Here is a 22580-nt window from a genome sequence, read left to right as displayed (position 1 = left end):
TTGGCACGCCCTTGACACTTTGGGGATGGAGGCCCTGAAGCGTTACTGGTGGGTCGTCATCACCGATGTGAGGTATGCGGATGCACTTACCTTAGTGGCTTCTGGGGACGGGTCTCTGTATTTCACTTGTGTCTGTCTGTGTGGCCCATAAGGGACCTTGAATGGATGCTTGCTGAGTGGAATTGCAATTTAAGACGCCCCTAGTTGCTCACAGCTAGGCACGGAGAAGGCGGTGGGCGCGTCACCCATCACTTCTCCTGTGCAAACCTGTAGGCAGCTCTGCTGGCATGTCACCGTCAGTTCTCGCCATGTGTGGCCACCCAAGACCTCAGGCCAACCTGCCAGCACCAGACAAAGACAGGGCTCATCACATTTTCCTCGCGGCACTCTGCCCATGAGCTCAGCCACGCCTGCTGGATGCTGACTGGCAGTTTGCCTTTTCCTATAGTGTGTTGTCAGCAGAACCCATAATATAGATGTAAATGAGGCCGTGGAGACTAGAAAGAAGGAAAAGAAATCTTGAGAGTTGATTTCCCCACTCATGCAGTTCCAGTCCTGCTTTTTGAAACAGCACTCAACTTTGGTTCTGTGTCACCTTGACCTTTTAACTCTGCTTGACAGAAGGGGGAAATGGGTTGGATGTTGGGCCCTTGAACTGAATCACAGAGGTGACTCCGTGAGGTTCATGCAGCTCCTACTGGGCGGGTGGCAGGATGGCACGTTGACCACAGTCCCGCTTCCTTCTCTGGAGGAAGAGTCCCGGACCCGCCCCGCAGGGTCAAACAGTTGTGGCAAATGCGGAAAGAAGGCTCGTAGGGGCATTTGCTGCAAGCTTTTACCAATGACATTGGTGGTTAGCCAGCCCTGGACGTGGCCCCAGGCCCAGTGCAGAACTCAGTTGGCCCTGCCTGTCCAAGACTTAGATATAGATGGGAAAGATGGACCGGTTGATTAAATGTGCACAGGACGCAGAGGGGAGGGCTGGAGAGAAGCTGGAATTGCACAGATAGAGCCCAGAAGATTTAGGCTGTGGCTACGACAAGTGTGAATTCCCACGAGGATGAGGACAGAGTCCTGTTCTGGGGCCGAGAGGTCAGTGGTGGGAGTGGTCCGGGAGGGTCCAGGCTGGGTGGCTCAGCGGTGAATGTGGAAGAAAAACAGCTTGTGTTCTGAGGTGAACTTGGAGTCCATGGTGTCCCGGGATCCTGGAAAGGCCCACATGCTCTTGGGCGGTGCAGTCCAGGTTTGGGGGCGTGTGGCTGCCCCTTTGTGGACTGTGCTGGGACCGCGAGGCCACCTGATGTCGGCGAGGCCAGCCTTGCTCTCCCTGCCAGCTCTGCGCGGTGCAGCGAGGAGGGGCGCTCGAGGGGTGTGCTGGGCCTGGCTGCTGCGGAGTCCCACGGGGGCGGCTGCATCCCTCGCGCTGTGTGCTGGAGGTGTCCTGTCTTGGTTCCCGCCTATTTTTTCAAGCTCAGTTTCTAACCTCCTTTTGGTCCCATGAGCAATCTGCTTTCCTTCTAAGGGACTGGGGCCAGCTCAGTTTTCTGTAAAATAATTGAGGCTTTTCAGGTCCATGGTGTCTGTCACAAGTATTGAGCTCAGCTGTTGTAGGACAGAAGCAGCCATAGATGAGGTGTAAGCAGGGGGGTGGGCTGTGTCCCAATAGCACTTTACCTGCACAAGTGTGTGGTCGTGCTCTGCGTGCCCTGGGTACCCTGAAGCTCCTGGGGCTCCTCTCTCTGACCCCCGGGTGGCTTGATGGGCTCCAGCTCTGGTGAGGGGAGGGGAGAGGCAGAACCAGGGAGAGGAGTGTCCACCGCTGCAGGTGGCCTGTCACTCCTGGCCTCTGTTCACTCCTGAACTGTGTGCCTCACTGGAGACGGGGATAGACGAGAGCAGGGAAGGTAGACTGAAACCTTGCCAGCTCACGTTTTTCAAGTGTAGCAGCCCCAACCCTTTCTGAATAAAGCGTATTAACGTACCGTGGCCTGTGTCCTGCGGGATGCCATTGCCAACAGGACGCTGCTCGTTCATATCACTGTGACACAGTTTGCAGTCACTTTTCTTCTCTGTTCCGCTATGTAATCTGGACCTACCGTGGACAGCAGGGTGCAGGAGATCAAGGATGCTGAAATACAACAAGTTCCAGAGGAGGACAAAGACAGTTACTGCTCAGATTCACCCAGACGCCCTTCCTAGCCCTTCAGCCCCGTCCTCTGCAGTGTGTCTGCGTGTCCCCAGTACTTCAGGTGTCAGTGTTAAAAGGATGTGCAGTGACAGTTGTCTCATTTGGAATTGCATGTTTGGCATGAAGACTGCACTTACCACCATGCTTCTTTTGTGGACAGGTGCTCACAAATAGCAAATGTTCTTTCTTATCTCATCATTTAAAAACAAAACCAGAAAATTATCTGAAAAAGACCTCTGATGTTTTTGAGCTCGTAGTGTGAGGATTCTAAACATCAAGCCATAGGGGCAGTTCTTGCCTTTTAATCCTGATTGAAAAATATATATAAATATACATCTATCTTAAAATGAAACCTAAGATACTCATAAATGTTAGTTGATGTATGATTTTTTTCTTTCATAGCTAATACAAAATAATTTGAATAAGGCATGTCACTTGATGCTTGGGAAAATACAGAATTTGGATCCAAAAAATGAATCATAAAGAGTTTGTTAAATTTACTTTATAATACTTAATAATATGCTGATTCAGAATTTATTGATTTATTTTTGGGAGGGGATGCTGCTATTTATTTATTTATTTGGCTGCGTTGGGTCTTCGTTGCTGCATGCAGGTTTTCTCTATTTGCGGTGTGCAGGGGCTACTCTTTATTGCAGTACATGGGCTTCTTATTGCTATGGCTTCTCTTGTTGCAGAGCATGGGCTCTAGGCGCATGGGCTTAGTAGTTGTGGCACGTGGGCTGTAGAGCGCAGGCTCAGTAGTTGTGGCACGTGGGCTCAGTAGTTGTGGCTCTCGGGCTCTAGAGTGCAGGCTCAGTAGTTGTGGCGTGTGGGCTCGTGGGCTCTAGAGCACAGGCTCAGTAGTTGTGGCATGCGGGCTCAGTAGTTGTGGCTCGTGCTGTAGAGCGCAGGCTCAGTAGTTGTGGCACGCGGGCTCAGTAGTTGTGGCTCGTGGGCTCTAGAGCACAGGCTCAGTAGTTGTGGTGCACGGGCTTAGTTGCTCCGCGGCATGTGGGATCTTCCTGGACCAGGGATCGAACCCGTGTCCCCTGCATTGGCAGGTGGATTCTTAACCACTGAGCCACTGGGGAAGTCCTAAAAATTTAAATTAAAATTATTTCTACATGTTGTGCCCTTGCTTCTCGTTGGAAATGCGGAAACTTGGGATCCACTCTGGCCTCAGGAATCAACATGGCATTTTATCAGGACCCCGGTTGATTCATGGGCACTAAAGTTTGAGAACTGTGTGTTCTATCATGTGACGATGGCAAAATAAGATCGATTTCCTAAGGAGGGTCCTGAGATTTTATGTGACTATCCAGGGGCCCCATTCATCAGGAATGGCTGAGAAACTGAACTAATCTTTCCCTCTTTCACCTGAGACCCGAGGCAGCCCAGTACTGCGACAGTCCCCAGGCCATGCATCCAGCACATCCGCGGAAGGGTGGGTCTGCAGCGTAAGTGCAACACACCCGCAGCCCTACTTTTGTCTGGTCTCCGTCAGTTGTTCTCACTTCCATGCTGTTCTTTCACGGGGAGCTGCTGTGTTTGGCCTGGCTCATGACTGCACCAGTCGGGGGGTCTCTGGGGTTCCATTTCTTTCTCCTAATGCAGTGTGTATTTGCACCCTCAGTATTTGACATTCAAGGCTCCTTGTTAAATATTTTTTTCAAAGCTTTTCTTTAACTTTGAACCTATGGAAACAAGGTCAGAAATGCTTTCTAAATCCAAAAGAATAATTTAGCAAATACCCTTTTTGGGGAAAATATTATTGCATTTCAGAAAACCTGTCTGAGAACAAAAAGCAAAGAGACAGTTAAAATGCCACTCAGAATACACCTAGTCCAGCTGGAGTGGGAATGCACTGGGCTGATGTTACTGAACCAGGTGCGCTTTGCCCGCCACGCAGCAAGCCGCCCAGGTGTGCAGCAGAGAGAGGTTCGCGTGGCTGTGGGGTGGGAGGTGTGGCCCTGGCAGAGCCCACACCTAACAACCGGGGAAGGTGAAGGTGGACGTGCAGGGCGTGAGGACGAGGGCTGCCACCCCCGGGCCGCGGGCTGGCTGCAGGGCTTTGTTCCTGTCTCCGCCCCTGCACCGTCCCTTTTGTGGACAGAGACATGCTGGTGGACGGCTGCACACAGCAGAGGCGATGCCCGTCCCCCTCTCTCCAAGGGGAGGACGGGCCTGTGACGGGGGCTGCTTCTCCTTCTGGGGCGTCCTGGGGGGGGGGCGGGCAGCCTCGCTGCTCCCTCTCCCCCTTTTCCTCCCCACTCTCTTTGAAATCTCCATCAGGGCTTCGATCTGAGATCTTGTTGCCCTTGTCTCCGGAGGTAAGCGCCAGTTTCAGATTGTGCAGCCCCTGGGCTGGTGCCCTTTAATCTCTTGCTTGCTTTTCAGGGTCTTGTTCCAAGAGAAGTGGGTTTTTAATGTGGAAGTGGTTTTCTCTTGCTGCCTGGACACCCTGCCCTGAAACGTTTTTGCCTTTGATCTGATGGAAACATCCAGGCACAGCACAGTGGGCGCAGGGGCCCTCGTTGTTTGTGTGGGCTGTGCCTGGGGCGCGGTGACGTTGAGAGCAGTGCCGGGTGCAGGGAACCCACCCCTTCACCTCGGAGAAGACCCCTCCGCTTCCCCTTTGGGATATTAGAGATGAAGACGTCTTTAAAGAGAACCTCTCTTCACTCTTATGCCTTCGTTGCTAATGTAATTCCTAGAAAAGGGTATAATTTGATCCCCAGAATTCAGGGTTTCAGGGCCTTCATGTTTTCCGTGAGGGAGACGATGAGAAGTTGATAAGGGGCGGCCACTGCCGGTGGGTGCAGCGGTCACGTACCCCGGGTCCAGGGGCTCACGGCCCAGCTGCGCTTCCTGAGGCCCAGCAGAGCCCAGCAGACACGGCGCCGCTGCCAGGGAGCAGCAGTGGGGCCGAGGGCCGGGCGGTGGGCAGCGGGCTCGAAACGTGCCGGCAGCAGCGCTCGCTGCGCCTGGGTGTCTGGTGAGGTCACGAGGAGGTCAGGGGAAGGCGGGGTTTCTGTCACGTGACTTTGCCTTGGCTGTTTACGTCGTGACGTCCGCCATGTTCCCCGTGACGTCCGCCATGTTCCCCGTGCCAGAGCCGGTACGGCTGTGGCGTAGAACACCCTTGCAGACGCCGTGGCCACGAGGCGTTGAGTGTCTGTCCTGAGAGGCCGCCTTCCGTGCTCGCACGACTCTGTCCGCCCCGTGTGTGTGGCGCTGGGTGCAGCTCTGGGGCGTCGCCGGGTACCAGCCTCAACGTGGGCCCCGCGGAGAAGCGCTCCGGGCGAGGGTGAGTGAGTGCGTGCAGGCACCGCCCGCGGGCCCTGAGGAAGGTACGCAGAGGCCTGGTGAAGAAGCGGGTGACGGCCCGGGCCCCGGGGGTGGACGGTCACGGGATGAGGGTGGTGCGCGCTTTACCAGAGGCCTTGTCCCAGTCACCTGTGTTCTGACGCCACTTTTCCCAGTAAAGGGAACGGCTGAGTCGGGCCAGCCACAGGCTGAGTGTGGACGCCTCGCGTGTGGGAGCTGGAGGCCTTGAGAGCTCTCGTCCGGCTCCCTTTAGCCGCAGAGGAGCGGCCCCTCCCATGGGCTCGCCTGGTTCGCCACGCGCTGGCCCTGCCCCCGGGCGGGCCTGGCGGAGGACGAGCAGGGGGAGCCACCTGTGCGCGCGGGCGTCCAGAGGAACCGCGGGCGTCCGTGCGCAGCTCCAGCTCTGAGGGCTTCCCGGTGACCCCGTGGGCCACGGAGCCGTCCCGGCTGTCCTGGCACTCGCCGCGGGGAGGTGGCCCTCAGGACCCACACCCGCAGGGGCCCCCTGGCCTGCAGGCACTGCGCCGGGAGGGCCTGCACCGCTCCCACTCGGGTCCAGTGGCTCACAGCTTGGTTCAGGCACGAACCTTCGTGTTCCAAGGCCGCACACGCGCAGCTTCTAGGTTGCCGCTGCTTAGACATGTAGAGCCAAGAAGCAGCTCCCGGAAAAAGAGAAATGGTCCAAATGAGTGGAGGACAAGCTAAGTACATGACAAGTCGGTACCGAAACAGAAGCCTGAAAAACAAACCAGCCCCACGTCGCTGTCTGCCCATCCGCCGGGGCTTTCCTGGAGCGCCACCAGCTGGGGCGCTGCGCCTGCGCTGGTTTTCCCTTGTTTCCTCTGGTTTCTTCAGCTTCTGCTTCGAGGCTGGCCTCAGGTCGGTGCCTCTGGGCCGGGGCTTCCGGTGCTCAGCTCGCAGGAACGGGGTCTGCCACAACTTCCCTGAGTCCTGCCCGCTCTCAGTGGCCTCCCGTCCCTTCCTGCCGGGCTGGGGGCTGCTCCCGGGGCGCTGGGGCAGCGTGTCGGGGCCGGGAGCGGAGCCGAGGCAGGGGTGTCGCCGTAGGGGAGGAGCGTGCGGCTGCAGGGCCTCTCGGAGGGTGTCGGGGCTCTCTCGCCCTCCCTCCGGACGGCAGGTCGCTGAATAACGCACAGACTGTGCTCTCGTTCCCCCTGATCTGCTCTGCACACACAGGAGACAAGGGCTGCGGGTGAAGGGGGAGGAGTGGAGGGGGGAGGGCGGAGGTCTGGACGTGCCGCTCCGTCAGGTGGCCGCACCCCTGCCTCTCTCTGCTCAGGTGACCTTGGTGAACCCAAACCGTCTTACCCGGAACAGCGTGCAGTGGTGGGGAAGAGCATCTTCGGGGCAGCGACAAACCAGGCTTTGGGCTGTGGACATATTACTCACCTTTTTGGGTCCTGGTTTTCCTCATCTGTAAAATGGGAATCAGTGCGTTGCAGGGTTATCGTAGGACTCGACACAGTGTATGGAAGGCACAGGTCACAGTGTTCAACTGACAAGCTCAGGAGCACAACTGTACAAGGTAGCGGGAAGGTCGCTACATTGTATTGTTTACTTGGGACAAGTGACAAAGTAACGGAAAGTCCACGTATGAGAAGACATTTTGTGGAAAATTGCCACTGGGAAAAGGATGACATACTTGTCATTAACACATGCCACGCAGTCCTTGTGCGGCCGGATGTCGCTGTAGCTTTACTTGGCTGATACTAAACCATTCTTGGCTTAGCAGCAGTATCAGCTCTCGGTTTTAACAAAATTGGGTGAGACTGCTCTTGGCTTCTGAGAATCTTTCTCTTACCTTGTAGAAGATCCAGAATCACTGCTCTTGTTCTTGTGGTCCATCTGAGAGGGAAACTGTTTTATTTCTGGTGAGAGAATTCACTTTACATTCAGCTTTTTCTTACATTATTCAGTCACAAAACCTCTGTATTATGTTAGTGCATGTTTATGTCTTGTCTCAGAACTTTTGCAGAAGCCCTGAGGGAGGGGAGGGAGTTCTTTTGATTCTGGTTTGTCAGGCGAGAATACCAGACCGAGGTGGGTGCATGGCTCCACTGTGGCTGGTTGGAATGGAGGTGATGGAGTGGGCGGGGCTGGGGCCTCTGGCCCCTGCAGCAGAGTCCCACCTGCGGGGACCCCCAGGAGTGGAAGGGACAGGTTGGGGGCAGGTGAGGGTGAGTCTCCAATCGACAGGGTGGTGGGGTCCGGCTCACATGGACTGTTCCCACCACAAAATACAGAACCCTTTCTCAGTGCCTCTTGGGAGTGGTGGGGTATGAGAGGCAAAGCCAGCCTGGTTCCTTTCAGAAGAGCTGGATCCATTTTGATTCTGAATAAGGTAAGAAAAAAGAGGCACCAAGATGGTGACGCTGTACCTCTCAGTATTCAGAGAAAGTAAAGAGGAAGGAGATTTTGAACTAAAAAAGCTCAGGAGTGTGTGTGTGTGTGTATGTCTGCGTGCGTGCGCTCCTTGTCTTCATGGACGGTGTGGACCACACCCTTAAGTGAGGAGTTCCAGTGTGATCACTGGGCCCCAGGAGATTGCGCGTAGATGGCCGGCTGTGGCTTTCTTCATGGATTTAACTCTTGCCTTCAGAGCGGCATCTGGACCCGAGACCATCCATGCCCTTGACCTGAGGCAGCAGTGTGAGCGGTGACCGCCCGGGGTGAGGGGGCAGTGCCGACCTGGGGACGGGACTCTGTCCAAACCAAGCGCTGTCAGACCAGTGTCTCTTTCTTTCTCTCTTGATGGTTTATGGCTGATATTTAAAATGAAATATGGTCTTTCTTAATTTTAGGGCAAATAACAACACAAGTAAATGAGCAGTCAAATTAGCATGTTGCCTGGCTGGGTGAGATGGGCACAGCATTTGCAGCTCTGGCCGTAAATAACTTGACATGCTGCCGTTGGCGCTCTCTCTGACACATCTTCTCCGGCTCCCTGGGGTAGACCAAGCCAGGTGGACACTGATAGCACACTGTTGTTCCCAGGTTGGGATTCAAGAGTGAATCGTGATGCACATCCCGTTCAGATCGCATCTCACTGTCAGCCGTGATTAGAGCAGGATGGGAAGCGAATAAAGCATTTTCCTGATGCCTTTTCTAGCAGTGTCACCTGCCGCTTCCACGTGACAAGCACAGAGTTCTTACTGTGAGCGAGTCTCCGGCCCGAGCCGTGCGGCCGCCCTTGCCCCTCTGTCCTGCCTTCCTCCGAGGTCTTCTGCTATCGTCCTGGGCGGTTATGGAGAGCAGCCTCCCGCTGAGGGCCTGGGCCGTGGGAGAGGCGGCCCGAGCCCTGGGCTTCTCGCGAGACCCTTGGCAGTTGCTTCTGGTCACCCAGCCGAGCGGGTCTCCCTCTGGGTGGATGAACAGAGCCTAAGCGGTCAGCTAACCTGGCCCTGATTTCAGCGCTCAGGATGCTGAGACCAGAGGGGCCAGGTGACCTCCTCGTGGTCACTGCTTTGGGGGGAACCAGACTGGACTCAGTCTCCCTAAGTCTCCCTGTGCCAGGCTGTCTCTTGGGAGGGGCATTCGCGCAGCTTCCCTCTTAGGGTGTTTTCCTCCTGTCTCGCACTCGGCCTGGCTCTCGAGGGAGGGAGGAGTGGGACAGGAGGCAGCAGCTGCGAGGAGAAAGGAACTGAACACGGGGGTCAGTTCACGGTAAAGGAGGCGGTAAAGGTGTGCGTTGAAACTAGACTAGGAAGGAAGTGCTGTTTCTCATGAGGTTATGAGGTTTCAGGAAGATGGAACCTCTGCTTAGAGCTGAGGCCCAGGGCAGTGTCCAGCTTGCCGCAGGTCTGCACCCTGGGCCTGCCTCTTAGGGCTTCTCCTCTGGAATGAGGGGACTGTAAGGTCCGGCTCTTAAGGTTGTCACAAGGGCAGGGTGAGGCTCCTTAGTCTCATGAATTTGGGCAGTTCCATCCTCTGTGAGACTCTCTTCCTTGGTTCTGGGACCGTATTTTGCATCCTCTGTGGATCCGGGTTGTGGGCCTTCCTCAGTCCTTATCTGTTTAAAGAAATGAGTGCTTCAGCTGTAGGATGTTAGAGCAATTCCCTGATTGGAAACTTTACAGTGACCCTGGGGGTGAATCCCTTGTAATTAATAACTTCCTGTATTTGTCACCCTCTTTCACTCATCTGTTTCCTCTTGAGCACCTGCTGTTCTCCAGACACACGGGTAGCCATTCAAGAGATGGTAGAGGAGAAAAACATACATTTATGTGGTTCCTCACCTTGAGAATCTCATATTCAGAGAAGTTGTGCCCTTAAGTTGACATCACAATACAATGTGGAGAGTCCTACAGCAGATGCCTGGACAGAACTAATTGGCCAGCCTAGTCAAGGGAGTTTCCAGGGGGGACTATTGACTTGGGTCTTAGTGGATAAATAGGAGTTTGTCAGCTGGAGGAACAGGAGTGCAGGCATTACGCTTTGAAAGTAACGTGGTCTCTGCATTGCTGAAAGGCACGGTGTGTTCAGAATATACCTGGCTTTTGTTGGCTCACGGCCCTCCACTGGGGCAGGTGTGATTATAGCATATGGGGGCCCTGGGGACCACTCTGACCGTTGTTCCAGTTGTTCACACCCTCACCTGCCCGAGTCACCCCACCGGGGATGGATTTTCTCTTGTCCTTTCCCTGCGTCGCAGATGTACTTGAACGCAGGGCAGGAGGGCCACCTTCTGTGCCCTTCCCCCGCCCCCTGCTTGTGGGTAAACTTGTCTGGCGTCGCACTCGCTTCACTTTCTGGTCTCTTTATGGAGCGCGTACCTTTCTCCCTCCTCTTTGTCCATTCCTTGGCCACAAACGCAGGCTGCCTGTCTACTTCAGGCGTGCACGTAGGGGGTGTTAGGATGTTTGAGAGAGGGACCCAGAGGCGCTACCCGAATGATGATGCTCACAGAGCCCTGGGGGCCTGGCCCTGATGGGGAGCTCGCCACGGAGTGTCTGCCTGAAGGGCCCAGCCCCCGCGCCCCCTCTGCTGCTCACAGGAAGGTCCCCTCGGGCACACGGCCCTTCCTTGTTGCCAGAAGGGACAGGATGATGGTGATCATCCTCCTGATGGAGAAGCTGGGTCTGCATTTATTCCCTCTCACTGACTCAAACCAGGGGCATGTTGTTCTGGCTTCCAGATGATGCAACATCATCTCAAAAAGGCCAAACCCACAGAGCCCGTGCAGGTCTGCACTGTTTCTCTGGGACGCAGGAGTCAGCAGATGCCATGGCCCCGAGGCCTGCATTGCTCGTCTTGAGGCTCTGACTCCTTTCTCCTTTGTGTTTCCTCCCCAGGCTGCTTATTCGAGGATGGCCTGTGCACACCCTCTGAGACCTGCGTGAACGGTAAGTGCTGGTGCCACCGGACACATGGCTGAGGGTCTGGGTTTGCCTCTATCCCACCAACCCACTGTGACTCCAAGCGTGGCTTTTCACTGCGTGGAGCGAAGGTTCTGGGTGAGGCTGATTTTGTTTGATTCTTCCGAAGAGCGTCGTGGAGCTGAAACTTCTCTGGACACTACTAAAAGGAGAGAAAATGGAAAATTAATGGAAGTAGAACAGGGTCTTTCTATGGATGTATGTTTGTGTGTCCGTATCTTTATCTGTACCTGTATCCCAGTATTTTAAGCTGATTCATGAGAAGCTTTGCAACTGTAAAGCTGTTTATTTGTATTTAAAAGTTACAGGTGATTATGCTCAGACTAGTGTCCATGAAAGTAGTTAAGGCTCCATGAACCTGGAGTGCCGGAGTAGGACTGGTTGATCTGGGGACTCTCAAGTCTTCCCGTCTCTCCTCTTCCGTAGCTTCATCCTTTCGGCCCCCTCTTATCCTCTCTTATTAGGCGGAGAAGAAGACGTCTGGTGCTTTGTGTTTTCTGGTAGGGCTCGTAGCCCACCAGCGGGGGACCTAAAGTATCAGAGCAGGGTGTTCTCCCAGGCCCGGGCTCTGGAGCCTTTGCTCAGAGGGACTGCCCCTTAGAAGAAGACCTGGCGTCATTTGATGGGCAGCAGATCCGGGCAGTGCACACGTTGATCGTGGCCCAGCATGAGGCGGGCTCTCTCCTCCCTCACTGCCCGTCCCTGTCGTTAGATTATGGGTGTGTTTGGGGTGGATTTTGTCCCTGCCTGGATCCTGCCAGCGGCGCTCACTGCCTGACACGGGTGCTCTGGCTCCACCCGGCTCTCTGTGCAATGCAGGGCTTGTGGGTGGACCCAACTTGGGAGGCCGTGTGGCGCTGGGACCCTTCTGTCCAGTGCAGTGAGGCCCTTGGGGTGAAGGGGCCTCTGCCTGACCTTCGCTGAGCTCACTGGTCTTTGCCAGGCCCACGGGAGACTCTGTTGAGGGGCTGAAGGTCAAACACCAGGTGCGCCAGGCATTCAGGGTGAGAAAGTCCTGGGTCGGAGACCGCGGATTTCAGGGCTGGGAACAACTTTGTGCCTGTGTCCCTGCAGCTTGCGTGCCCTGGGGACGAACTGCTGACGGGCTGGATGGTTCGGTTTTGTGTCTTTGCTTGAGGGGGGTTCTGTTCAGTCATGACAAGCGGTGGCCTGGGCTGGGGTGTGGCCTCTGTGACCAGAGCTGTCCCGGTTTGCGACGCTGCAGGGCTGTCCGGCCTGAGTGCCTCGGGGTGCAACCTCGCGCGGCCGGGCCTCTCTCTGGGTCCCACTGTGGCTTCTTGCGACGGTACCTCCTGAAGCTTTTATTTGGAGGCAGCTTTAAAAATAATTTTATTTAAAAAATATGTCATCTGCCCTGACTTGGTGAAGTTTGATTATAAAGGAAACAGGTGTGCCTGTTTAATTTAATTGGAGACTAGGGTGGCACCAGCAGGATAAAAGCTGTAGCTCTGTTCTCTCCCCTTTGTCCTTGACAAAAAGCAGGCCTGGAAGTCACAGCTGTTCTCGGAGGCTTTCCTTCCCTAACCGCAACTGGCCTCCCTGGCATGGAATTACATTAATGTTATATAACATAATAGCTTTGAGTTCTTTGGAAAAGGAAAGCAATTTAAATGTAAGTATAAACACACAGGCCTTGATTTATGGAGACAGACAATATTTGATATGTTCTCTAGTACAGTTAAGAGCCGGCTGTGAAATGGCAGAGTGGGGTGGGAGGCAGTAACAAAAAGAGGTGCTGCCCTGGATCTGTGCTTCCCACGAGTGACCGCGTGCTTCAGCCTGGCAGCAGGTGGGTGTGGCCCGGCAGCCAGGACGTCGCGGGGGGCCGGTGTGTGGAGTCCAGAATGTTCTGCAGTCAGACTCGGTTCCTCGCTCGCTCTCTCTCTCTCTCCCCCCCCCACCCTCTCTCCCTCTCTTCTCCCCTCCCTTTTCTTGGGATACAGGTAGAAATATATGATCCTTACTAACCTTATATATATTTTCAAAAAGCCCAACAGGCCTTGTTAAGCACAATTAAAATGCTTGCGTGGAACATAGGCAGAACACTCTATGACATAAATCACAGCAAGATCCTTTTTGACCCACCTCCTAGAGAAATGGAAATAAAGACAAAAATAAACACATGGGACCTAATGAAACTTAAAAGCTTTTGCACAGCAAAGGAAACCATAAACAAGACCAAAAGACAACCCTCAGAATGGGAGAAAATATTTGCAAATGAAGCAACTGACAAAGGATTAATCTCCAAAATTTATAAGCAGCTCATGCAGCTCAATAACAAAAAAACAAACAACCCAATCCAAAAATGGGCAGAAGACCTAAATAGACATTTCTCCACAGAAGATATACAGACTGCCAACAAACACATGAAAGGATGCTCAACATCTTTACTAATTAGAGAAATGCAAATCAAAACTACAATGAGATATCATCTCACACCAGTCAGAATGGCCATCATCAAAAAATCTAGAAACAATAAATGCTGGAGAGGGTGTGGAAAAAAGGGAACACTCTTGCACTGCTGGTGGGAATGTGAATTGGTACAGCCACTATGGAGAACGGTATGGAGGTTCCTTAAAAAACTACAAATAGAACTACCATATGACCCTGCAATCCCACTACTGGGCATATACCCTGAGAAAACCATAATTCAAAAAGAGACATGTACCAAAATGTTCATAGCAGCCCTATTTACAATAGCCCGGAGATGGAAACAACCTAAGTGTCCATCATTGGATGAATGGGTAAAGAAGATGTGGCACATACATACAATGGAATATTACTCAGCCATAAAAAGAAATGAAATTGAACTATTTGTAATGAGGTGGATGGACCTAGAGTCTGTCATACAGAGTGAAGTAAATCAGAAAGAGAAAGACAAATACTGTATGCTGACACATATATATGGAATTTAAGAAAAAAAAAGGTCATGAAGAACATAGGGGTAAGACAGGAATAAAGACACAGACCTACTAGAGAATGGACTTGAGGATATGGGGAGGGGGAAGGGTAAGCTGTGACAAAGTGAAAGAGCGGCATGGACATATATACACTACCAAACGTAAGGTAGATAGCTAGTGGGAAGCAGCCGCATAGCACAGGGAGATCAGCTCGGTGCTTTGTGACCGCCTGGAGGGGTGGGATAGGGAGGGTGGGAGGGAGACGCAAAAGGGAGGGGATATGGGAACATATGTATACATATAACTGATTAAATTTGTGATAAAGCAAAAAATAAAAAAAAAATAAAAATAAAAAAAAAAAATAAATAAATAAAAAAAAAAAAAAAAAAAAAAAAAAAAAAAAAAAAAAAAAAAAAAAAAAAAAAATGCTTGCGTGGAATAAGATACTTTATAAAGAAAAGTCAAAAGAAACAGACTGACTGCCTCACACCTATTATGATGGCTACTGTAAAGAAACAAAACCCAGAAAATTACAAGTGTTGTCAAGCATGTGGGGAAATTGGGCCCCTTGCGCTGTTGGTGGGAATGTAAAGTGGTGCAGCTGCTGTGGAAAATAGTATGGAGGCTCCTCAAACAATTAAAAACAAAGTTACAGTGTGATCCAGCAATTCCACTTCTGGGTATATACTCGAAAGAAACAGGGACTCAGATGTTTGTACCTCCAAGTTTACAGCAGCGTTACTCACGGTAGCCAGGAAGCAACCCAACTGTCCACTGATGTGAACGGGTAAACAGAATGTAGCTCATCCACACACTGGAACGTCATCCAGCCTGAAAAAGCAGGGAAGTTCTGACACGTGTCACAACATGGATGAACCTGGAGAGCATGATGCTGACTGAAATAAACCAGTCACAAAAGGACAAATACTTAATGATTCCACTCATTTGAGGTCCCAAGGGGAGTAGATTAATAGAGACAGAAAGTAGAATGGGTGGGGGGCACCAGGGGCTGGGAGGGGGCATGGGGAGTCGTGCTCAGTGGGGACAGAGCTTCAGTTTGGGAAGATGAGAAAGTTCTCAAGATGGATGGTGGTGATGTTGCATAGCAGTGTGGATGTACTTACTGCCACTGAGCTGTATACTGAAAAATGGTTCAGATGGCACATATTTTGTATATTTTGCCACAATTATAAAAAAGGTAAACAGATTGGGAAAACCATTAGCAACGTGGCAGGACAAGGGTTTGGATTCTTAACTACACAGAACTCTTACACATTGTAAGAAAAAAGCAAAGAATTCCATAGGAAGGTGGGTGAAGACGTGAAGAGTAATTTACAGAAGAGGAAATGAAAAAGGCCCACAGACGATGTGAAATACGTTAACCTTCAGTAGTAATTAAGGAAGTATAAACCACACGCATCAGATTGCCAAAAATTAAAAGATGAATAACATCCAGTGCTGGTGAGAACACAGGGAAATGGGCACTGAACGTACTTTGCTGGTCAGTATGTTTGGTGACATTCTCTCAGAATGTAATCTGGCAATATTTACCAAATGAAAAATACACTGATAATTTGATGTGTTTTTGAGATTCACACATATAAAAGCAAAGGCATCCAACAGTATATATAGTGGCAAAAACCCATGACAGCCGTAAATCCAGTGATGTGGGAATGGTTTATGGTAATGGTTTCATAAATTATGGTGGATCTATGGTATGGAATATTACAAAGATACTTAAAAATGAGTAAAATGTCTATTTTCTGACTAGGAAAATGTCCATTATATAGTAAGTAGAAAAAGTAAGTTGCAGAGCAGTGGTTACATCTGTGTATCTGCATTTCCCCCTCCCTGTATGACCAGGAAGAAGGGTGTGAAAAGGACCACTGGTATCTTTTTGGGGAACTAGAGACAGTTTGGAGTGGGTGTGTATGGGGGGGATCATTAACTTACATTTAAGTGCCTTTGCATTGCTTCATTTATTAAAGCAATCGTGTTACTTTTGTAATAAGACTAATCTTATAAAGACATTTCAGGGTCTGATTTAGAAAGGCAGATCTTGGACTTCCCTGGTGGCACAGTGGTTGAGAATCCACCTGCCAGTGCAGGGGACATGGGTTTGAGCCCTGGCCCAGGAAGATCCCACATGCCGTGGAGCAACTAAGCCCGTGCGCCACAACTACTGAGCCTGCGCTCTAGAACCCATGCTCAACAACAAGAGAAGCCACTACAATGAGAAGCCGGCACACCGCAGCGAAGAGTAGCCCCCGCTCACCGCAGCTAGAGAAAGCCCACGTGCAGCAACAAAGACCCAACGCAGTCAAAAATAAATCAGTTTGTAAAAAAAAAGAAAGGCAAGTCTGGTTAAGGCCTGCTGCCTTGGGTGCTGACCTGTGCAGGCCACAACTTTAGCCAAGCCCCCAGCTCCCATGCAGAGGGCAGCCCTGGGGGAGGCATAAGACCCCATTCTGGCTTCAGATGGAAGCTTCTTGATGGAAATGTCTTGGGTGTCTGAGGTGGGTGGGCAGGAGGACAGATGGTACCTGATGGTATTCAGGTGGGGTTAACACTGGGTGGGCAACTGGACGAGAACCTGGGCACAAAACAGTCCCTAAGTCCAGCGATGAACACTAGTGGGACCAGGGGTGGAGAAGCAAACGCTAGGGCTGGGGAGGGGACCTCTAGGATGGCCGCCTAGCTCCCCTAAACAGCATCCATCGCCACAGCAAGAGCCTCACTGGGCCCAGCTGGGCTGGCGGGTCTCCGAATCTGGGAGCAGCCTGGGGTCAGGTCCCAGGCCACCCACTGCCTCTTTCTTGAGTTGGCCCTTCTGGGGTCTCAGAAATGCAGCTGCTGGTCCTCAGCAGCACAGGCCCCTGGGCCCCGAGCATGTGAAGGACCCATCCTCCCTCCTCCCTCCCTTTTTTCTTCCTTTCCTTCTAAAGCTTTCTTGAGGTCTGAAAGAAGCAGACCAAATCAGTATTTTTGTTGGAAGCTCTCAGAACATTTTTCTTTTTTTTTTCATTTTCGTGTTTAGCGACCACAAGCTGGGTTTGTCAGCTGCTGGTTGTGATCTACTGGCGTACCCAGCATGCCATGGCAAATTTGATAAACGGAGCTATTCTGTTTTATTGCACTGGAAAAAATAGAATAATAAGATGCTTTAATTTGACAACTTGGAGACTATGAAAAAGTACAGTCAGTTTGAAAAAGAGATTAGGTAACAGCAATAAAATCAACACGGTATGAATTATGGGCCTCCCGGAGAGCCTGAAAAGGCCCATGTGATCTGGACATTCTGAGGCCGCTGGCTGAGGAAACTTGGCCCTTGGCCGCTGCTGGCTCTGTGCGGAGGGGCTGCCCCAAGGGCGGGCTCAGCATTCAGCTCTTAAGGCCGATTCGGGAGCTTAATGGGATTTCCATGGAATGGCTTTACAAAGTGCACTTTGTGAGAACCATTTTTTTTTCTTTCTGCATGTATGCATTATTTACTTTTGGTGGGTGTGGAAAGAAGGGAATCTGAAGTCCTTTTAATTTTTTTAAATTTATTTATTTATTTATTTTTATTTAACAAATTTAATCAGTTATACATATACATATGTTCCCATATCCCCTCCCTTTTGCGTCTCCCTCCCGCCCTCCCTATCCCACCCCTCCAGGCGGTCACAAAGCACCGAGCTGAACTCCCTGTGCTATGCGGCTGCTTCCCACTAGCTATCTACCTTACATTTGATAGTGTATATATGTCCATGCTGCTCTTTCGCTTTGTCACAGCTTACCCTTCCCCCTCCCCATATCCTCAAGTCCATTCTCTAGTAGGTCTGTGTCTTTATTTCTGTCTTACCTAGAGTCTGTCATACAGAGTGAAGTAAGTCAGAAAGAGAAAGACAAATACTGTATGCTGACACATATATATGGAATTTAAGAAAAAAAATGTCATGAAGAACATAGGGGTGAGAACCATTTTCACCACCTTTCAGGAAGATGATGCTCCTGTTGCGGCTACTGCTGTTTAGGTAATAAAAGCAGCGCCGAGGGATAATCAGATTACTGGTCTTCACTTGACAATAATATTCTGATAGGGCTTCTAGACTCCAAGGAGGTAGAGTCTGATGATAGTTTTGTCTGGATAAGTCTCAAGTTCAAGGCGCTCTAAATCTTGGATAAACATGTTGAGGACATGGCCTTTTAAGGATCGTTTTATCAGCCAGATGTAGAGGCCAAGTCTGTGGGTTTTGATCTTCACCAGTGGGCCATTCTCTTGCTTCTCTTGGCTATTCCAATTCCTGAAGCATGCTCTTGGGAGTTAAGCTGCAGTGTTTGCATGTTGGCCTCTGCTCAAGGCCCTGGGGGTGTGTCTGAGGACGTCCCTCTGCTGGGCAATGAGGACCAGTGGCCAGTCACCCCTCCTCTTGTCCACTTTCCCACAGAAGCCCTCGCTGAGCTTGCTGTGGTGGAGACTACAAATGAGACCAATCACATGGCTCCAAAGGATCAGGAAGAAATTTAGGATTTGAATATTCTGAAGTCTGTCAGTTTGGGGGCAGCCCTAGTGCTTTCTGTGATCCACGTTGCTCTGGGCCCACTGAGCAGGGTTTTCCTTGAAAAATTCCTGAATCCTGGGAGAGAAGTTGTGCCTATCTGTCTGTAGTTTGCCCAGATGGGGGGGCCGCCATTTGTAACCTGGGGGAGTTTTCAAGTACCCTGGGAGTCCATTTGTCTGCATCAGAGAAGGGATTCCTTTAAGGAAGCACAGTTCTCCTGCTGTGTCCTCGGCCGTTCAGTCTCATATCCTCACTCCCCTGTGTCCTCAGTTCTTGATGATGTCCTACCCCTTCCGTGGAGGAGGGGCTTGGGGAAGATGGTGTGTCCCGGCCGCAGGAGAGCTTTGTGCGTGGAGGAGCCCCCTCCTGGGGAGTGAACCCTGAGTGGTGTCGCGGCCACTTCCCAACGAGCAGCTGCTTTTGCCATGACCACCCGGGTCCAGAGGGAAGTCTCAGTCCCTGCAGTAGAGCCACAGACTGCACGCACACACCGAGCTGGCCCGGCTCACTGAGCTACGGGAATGTTGTCATTGCAGCACGACTCAGCCTTGGCCGGCTGACCAGGAAGTGAACAGGTGGAGTGCTTTCCTGCCCTTGAGGTTTCCCCACCTTCCCCGAGCAGAACTGTGAACTTGCCCCTCTGGGCGTGCGCGCGTTCCCACGCCTCTCCTGGGAACTCATCCCACGCTCTGGTGCCTCTTCTGGATCTGGGCCCTCTTTCTCCTTCCTGATTTCTTTAGTCATTTCCTCCCACTTCTCTTCTTTTAATAGAGACGGGCTCATATTAAAAAGTTTGAAAAGCAGAAAATATGAGGAAAGTAGAAATCACTGCCCAGGGAAAACCTTTGTGTTAATAGTTTAATGGAATTTCTCCAGCCTTTTTTCCTGTACAGATTTTTGCATAGTCACCAGCATATTAAACCTATAGTTTTGTATCCTGAACAGTTAATAGTCGAAATCTGCATTTTCTGATGCTACGAATAACCGTTTGCAGACCTTCTCTTTTATATCTGCCTAATATTCAAATCATGTGGGTGTAACATAACTTTAAAGAGCATTTCCATGGTTTTTAGTATTTAGGATACGTCCACTGTTGTTTAAATTAATATACGTATCATAGCAAAGAAAAGCTCTGTGCCTCAGGTTTTCAGTAGTATTTTGCATTGGTTTCCTAGAATATATTCTCACACCCAGAGTACTGGGTGGTGGTCTGTGGGGCTTTGGAGGCTCGTGGCATGTGCTGGCAAACCGGTTTCTATCACGCGGTCTTGATTTGTGCTCCCATGGCAGGCGTGAAAGCAAACATCTCACTTTTCAGCCGAAGCACGATCTTTTAAAAATCTTTGCAAATTTGATTTCCTTTTTTATGTATGGAGTAGTTGATAATTAGACCTTCAGAATTTATTTTTAGGACATAACATCTGTTTTTTGACCATCTCCCATTTCGAGTTATTGGCCATGGAATCAAATCTACTTTTAAAAAATTTGGAAACCTGCTTTCCTAATACTTAGTATACCTATGGGATTTCACCTAAACTCTCTTTTCTGTCATCTGTTCCAGGATGACGTAATCTTTCTCTCAAGACACTTACATTTGTTCTCTAATGGCCAAAATTATTGCAGTTTGCTCTTTCAAGTTGTCCTTTTCGTCTGTCGCCCTAGATCTAAGGGACCCCTCATGCACAGCGACCCCCAGTCCTGCCAGCTCTCCCTCTGCAGTATCTTCTGATTCTCTGGGTTTCATGCTCACAAGGACCTGTGCTGCTGCTTTGCTGCATTTCCCTCCTGACTGGTGGACCTGCCCCCAAGTCCCCTCCCCCTCCATGCGTCCCACCCACTTCGACTGTGTTCCTCAGTGCCTCTCTTCCCACAGAGTCCTGTCTAGACCCCTACGGCCAGCGCGAGCTTTTGAGGTCATTTGCCACGTGGCTGCCGCCGCCGAGTTACCTTTAAGGTGACCTCCCTTCACCGGGTTGCCTTCCGCGCTGTCCTAGCTCTCCTTCCTTTCCCGGGCCCTCTTCCCTCGTCCAGACCAACCCCCCCTTCCTCCTGCGTTCCTGCACCTGCTGATCTTTCCCTCCTGCCCTTCACCAAAACACCTACCTTGTCCTGCCGCGGATCTCAGTGCCTGGAGTTTTTTCAAGGGTTTGTGTTTTAACTTCCCTTCTGGGTTGAAGTTTTTCGAGGAGTCTTGAAGTACTACCTTTCCTTTGCTAGGGGTGTGCTATCATGGGCATGCAGAAAGTATCTACTGATTTCTGGACAGTTTGCATCCAGACACGGAGGCCTGTTGGAGATGAACGGTGGCGGTCCATTGAGTGAGGGGTCCTTTCCTGATCCATGCAGTTGCTGGGAGCACAGCACTTCCTCTTCAAGGACATGCCCTGGACCCACGGGGGGCACTGGTCAGATGGCACCGGTCGTGGGGTTAGCGCACAGAGCACCCCTGCCCACCCACCCTTCTCCTGGCCTCTCTCATGGGTTCCTGCCCAGCAGTGCCCACCTGCCGTGGCCCCTGTTGGCCTGGCCTCATCGTTTTTCTGCCCCCCAGGTGCGATCTCCATCCTGGCCACGGACAGGCACGGCACGTGGGCTAAGTGGCTGTGCCGAGTTGGGGCCTCACTCGGACTCTCTGCTGGTTGGGGTGACCCACAGGACTTGCGCTCGCCCCAGAAAAGGCATTTCTGGAACCCGCTTGGGGGCCTGCCTGCCTCCCGGGACCAGACCCTAACACAGGTGTGAGCATGGGTCCTGCCGGCTGCGGATGGGGAAGCAGAGGAGGAGGGGCTTGGAGAAGCTGTCCAAGTGCGGCTGGACGCAGTGGTTGGCGGGGGAGACGGGGGGGCCTCCCCTCCCCCACCCCCCGCTGCAGGGTCCGCTTCTGCCCTCAACAGCCCTCCCGCACCCCCCGCTCCAGTGTTGGATTCTGTTTTACACGTCTGTTGAGCTCTAAGGAGAGAAAGTAGGGCTCCCCATCCAAGCTCAGTTTGTCCTGCTGGAGGGTTTTCATGTGACACGTGACCCCAAGGCGAGTCCTCTGCAAGCAGCATCTGAATGCAGCTGCATCCGCACGTGCTGCGTGGACCAGGCTGCTGCCCGCCTGTGATCAGAGGGGCAGCGCCAGGTGGGGCTAACCCGCCCTCCTTCTCATACAGCCTTGAGGGTTCTGGGTGGGGAGCGTAGGGCCGTTCTGGCCGTCCACAGGCATCCCTGGTGACGGGGAAGAAATGAGGGGACGCCCACATACGGGTCGGTGCGTTTGAGAACCAGAGCTGTGGAACGAGGGGCTGTGCGCCTGTAAAAGTCTGTCCAGAGCCCTTGAAACTTACAGGAGGGGCGCATTACTGAGGGCAAAGATGTTTCTCTGTTTTAGTTCGGCTTTAATGGCGAGTTTGGCACCTTCTCCTGAGTCAACAACATGCTTACTTATGTGTGTTGGTTTAAAGCTGAATAGCTGTTTGGAGGGTAGAAATTGGGAAGCAAATATGTATTACCCATAAGATGTAAATGGCGATGGTTTCCAGAACTTTCTAGTGTACCAGTTTTTGCAGAGACATACTGTCAGGTAGTAAAGCACTCCCAGAGTCCTTAAGATGGATACCATGCTGTGAAGCTTATTTAAAACAAAGCTTGTGAGAAATAAAATTGTGTCTTTTGTCATTTTCTAGCGGACATACACCATTTAATTGAATGATAGTGACAATGCCAAAAATCTCCGCTTCCAGGAAGTTTTCCTGGTTGACTTAGAACCCCCTCCTCCTCTGCCCTGAGCAAAGTGCATGTGCGCACCTCCCTCACCACAAGCTCCGAGGTCGGGGGCCAGCATGTCACCTGACTCATGGGCTTCGTCTGTGGCAGTTGGCAGAATAAAGGAGATTGTTGGAGATCAAGGAGGAAATGGCAAAGTCTAATTTTGCATTGAGTCACAGCGTGTAAATTCTCACTGCTTATATTCACATCTGTTGAGTGGATTTTTAAAAATAAAGACTTTATTTTTCCTAATTATAACTTACAAAATCTGGAAATAAAGAAAAGAATAAAGGACACAATAAAAAGTCCCCCGAAGATAACACCACGGCTCCATTCTGTTTCTTCCACTTAAGCAATTCTCTTTTCTCTTTCTCAAGTTTTCACACCGTGTGTGGTGTGTGCACACAGGACAGTGGGCGGCGGCCTGCACTCGGCTCCCGTGAGAAGCACAGCATCA

General features: G+C 51.5%; 1 protein-coding gene across 1 annotated transcript in view; it reads left to right on the top strand.

Annotated features, from left to right (window-relative positions):
- PTPRN2 (protein tyrosine phosphatase receptor type N2) overlaps nucleotides 1–22580 on the top strand; it is a gene marked incomplete at both ends in the record, with an annotated part of 706645 nt that overhangs the window by 60052 nt on the left and 624013 nt on the right. The window contains one exon of the mRNA XM_079711893.1: nucleotides 10825–10875. Coding sequence (XP_079568019.1) covers nucleotides 10825–10875 — 51 coding nt within the window. The remainder of the gene's footprint in view (nucleotides 1–10824; nucleotides 10876–22580) is intronic.

The sequence above is a fragment of the Hyperoodon ampullatus genome, assembly GCF_949752795.1.
Source record: "Hyperoodon ampullatus genome assembly, chromosome: 9".
NCBI lineage: Eukaryota > Metazoa > Chordata > Mammalia > Artiodactyla > Ziphiidae > Hyperoodon > Hyperoodon ampullatus.
The sequence above is the reverse complement of the archived record's forward strand: the minus strand, read 5'-3'. Positions and strand labels throughout refer to the sequence as shown.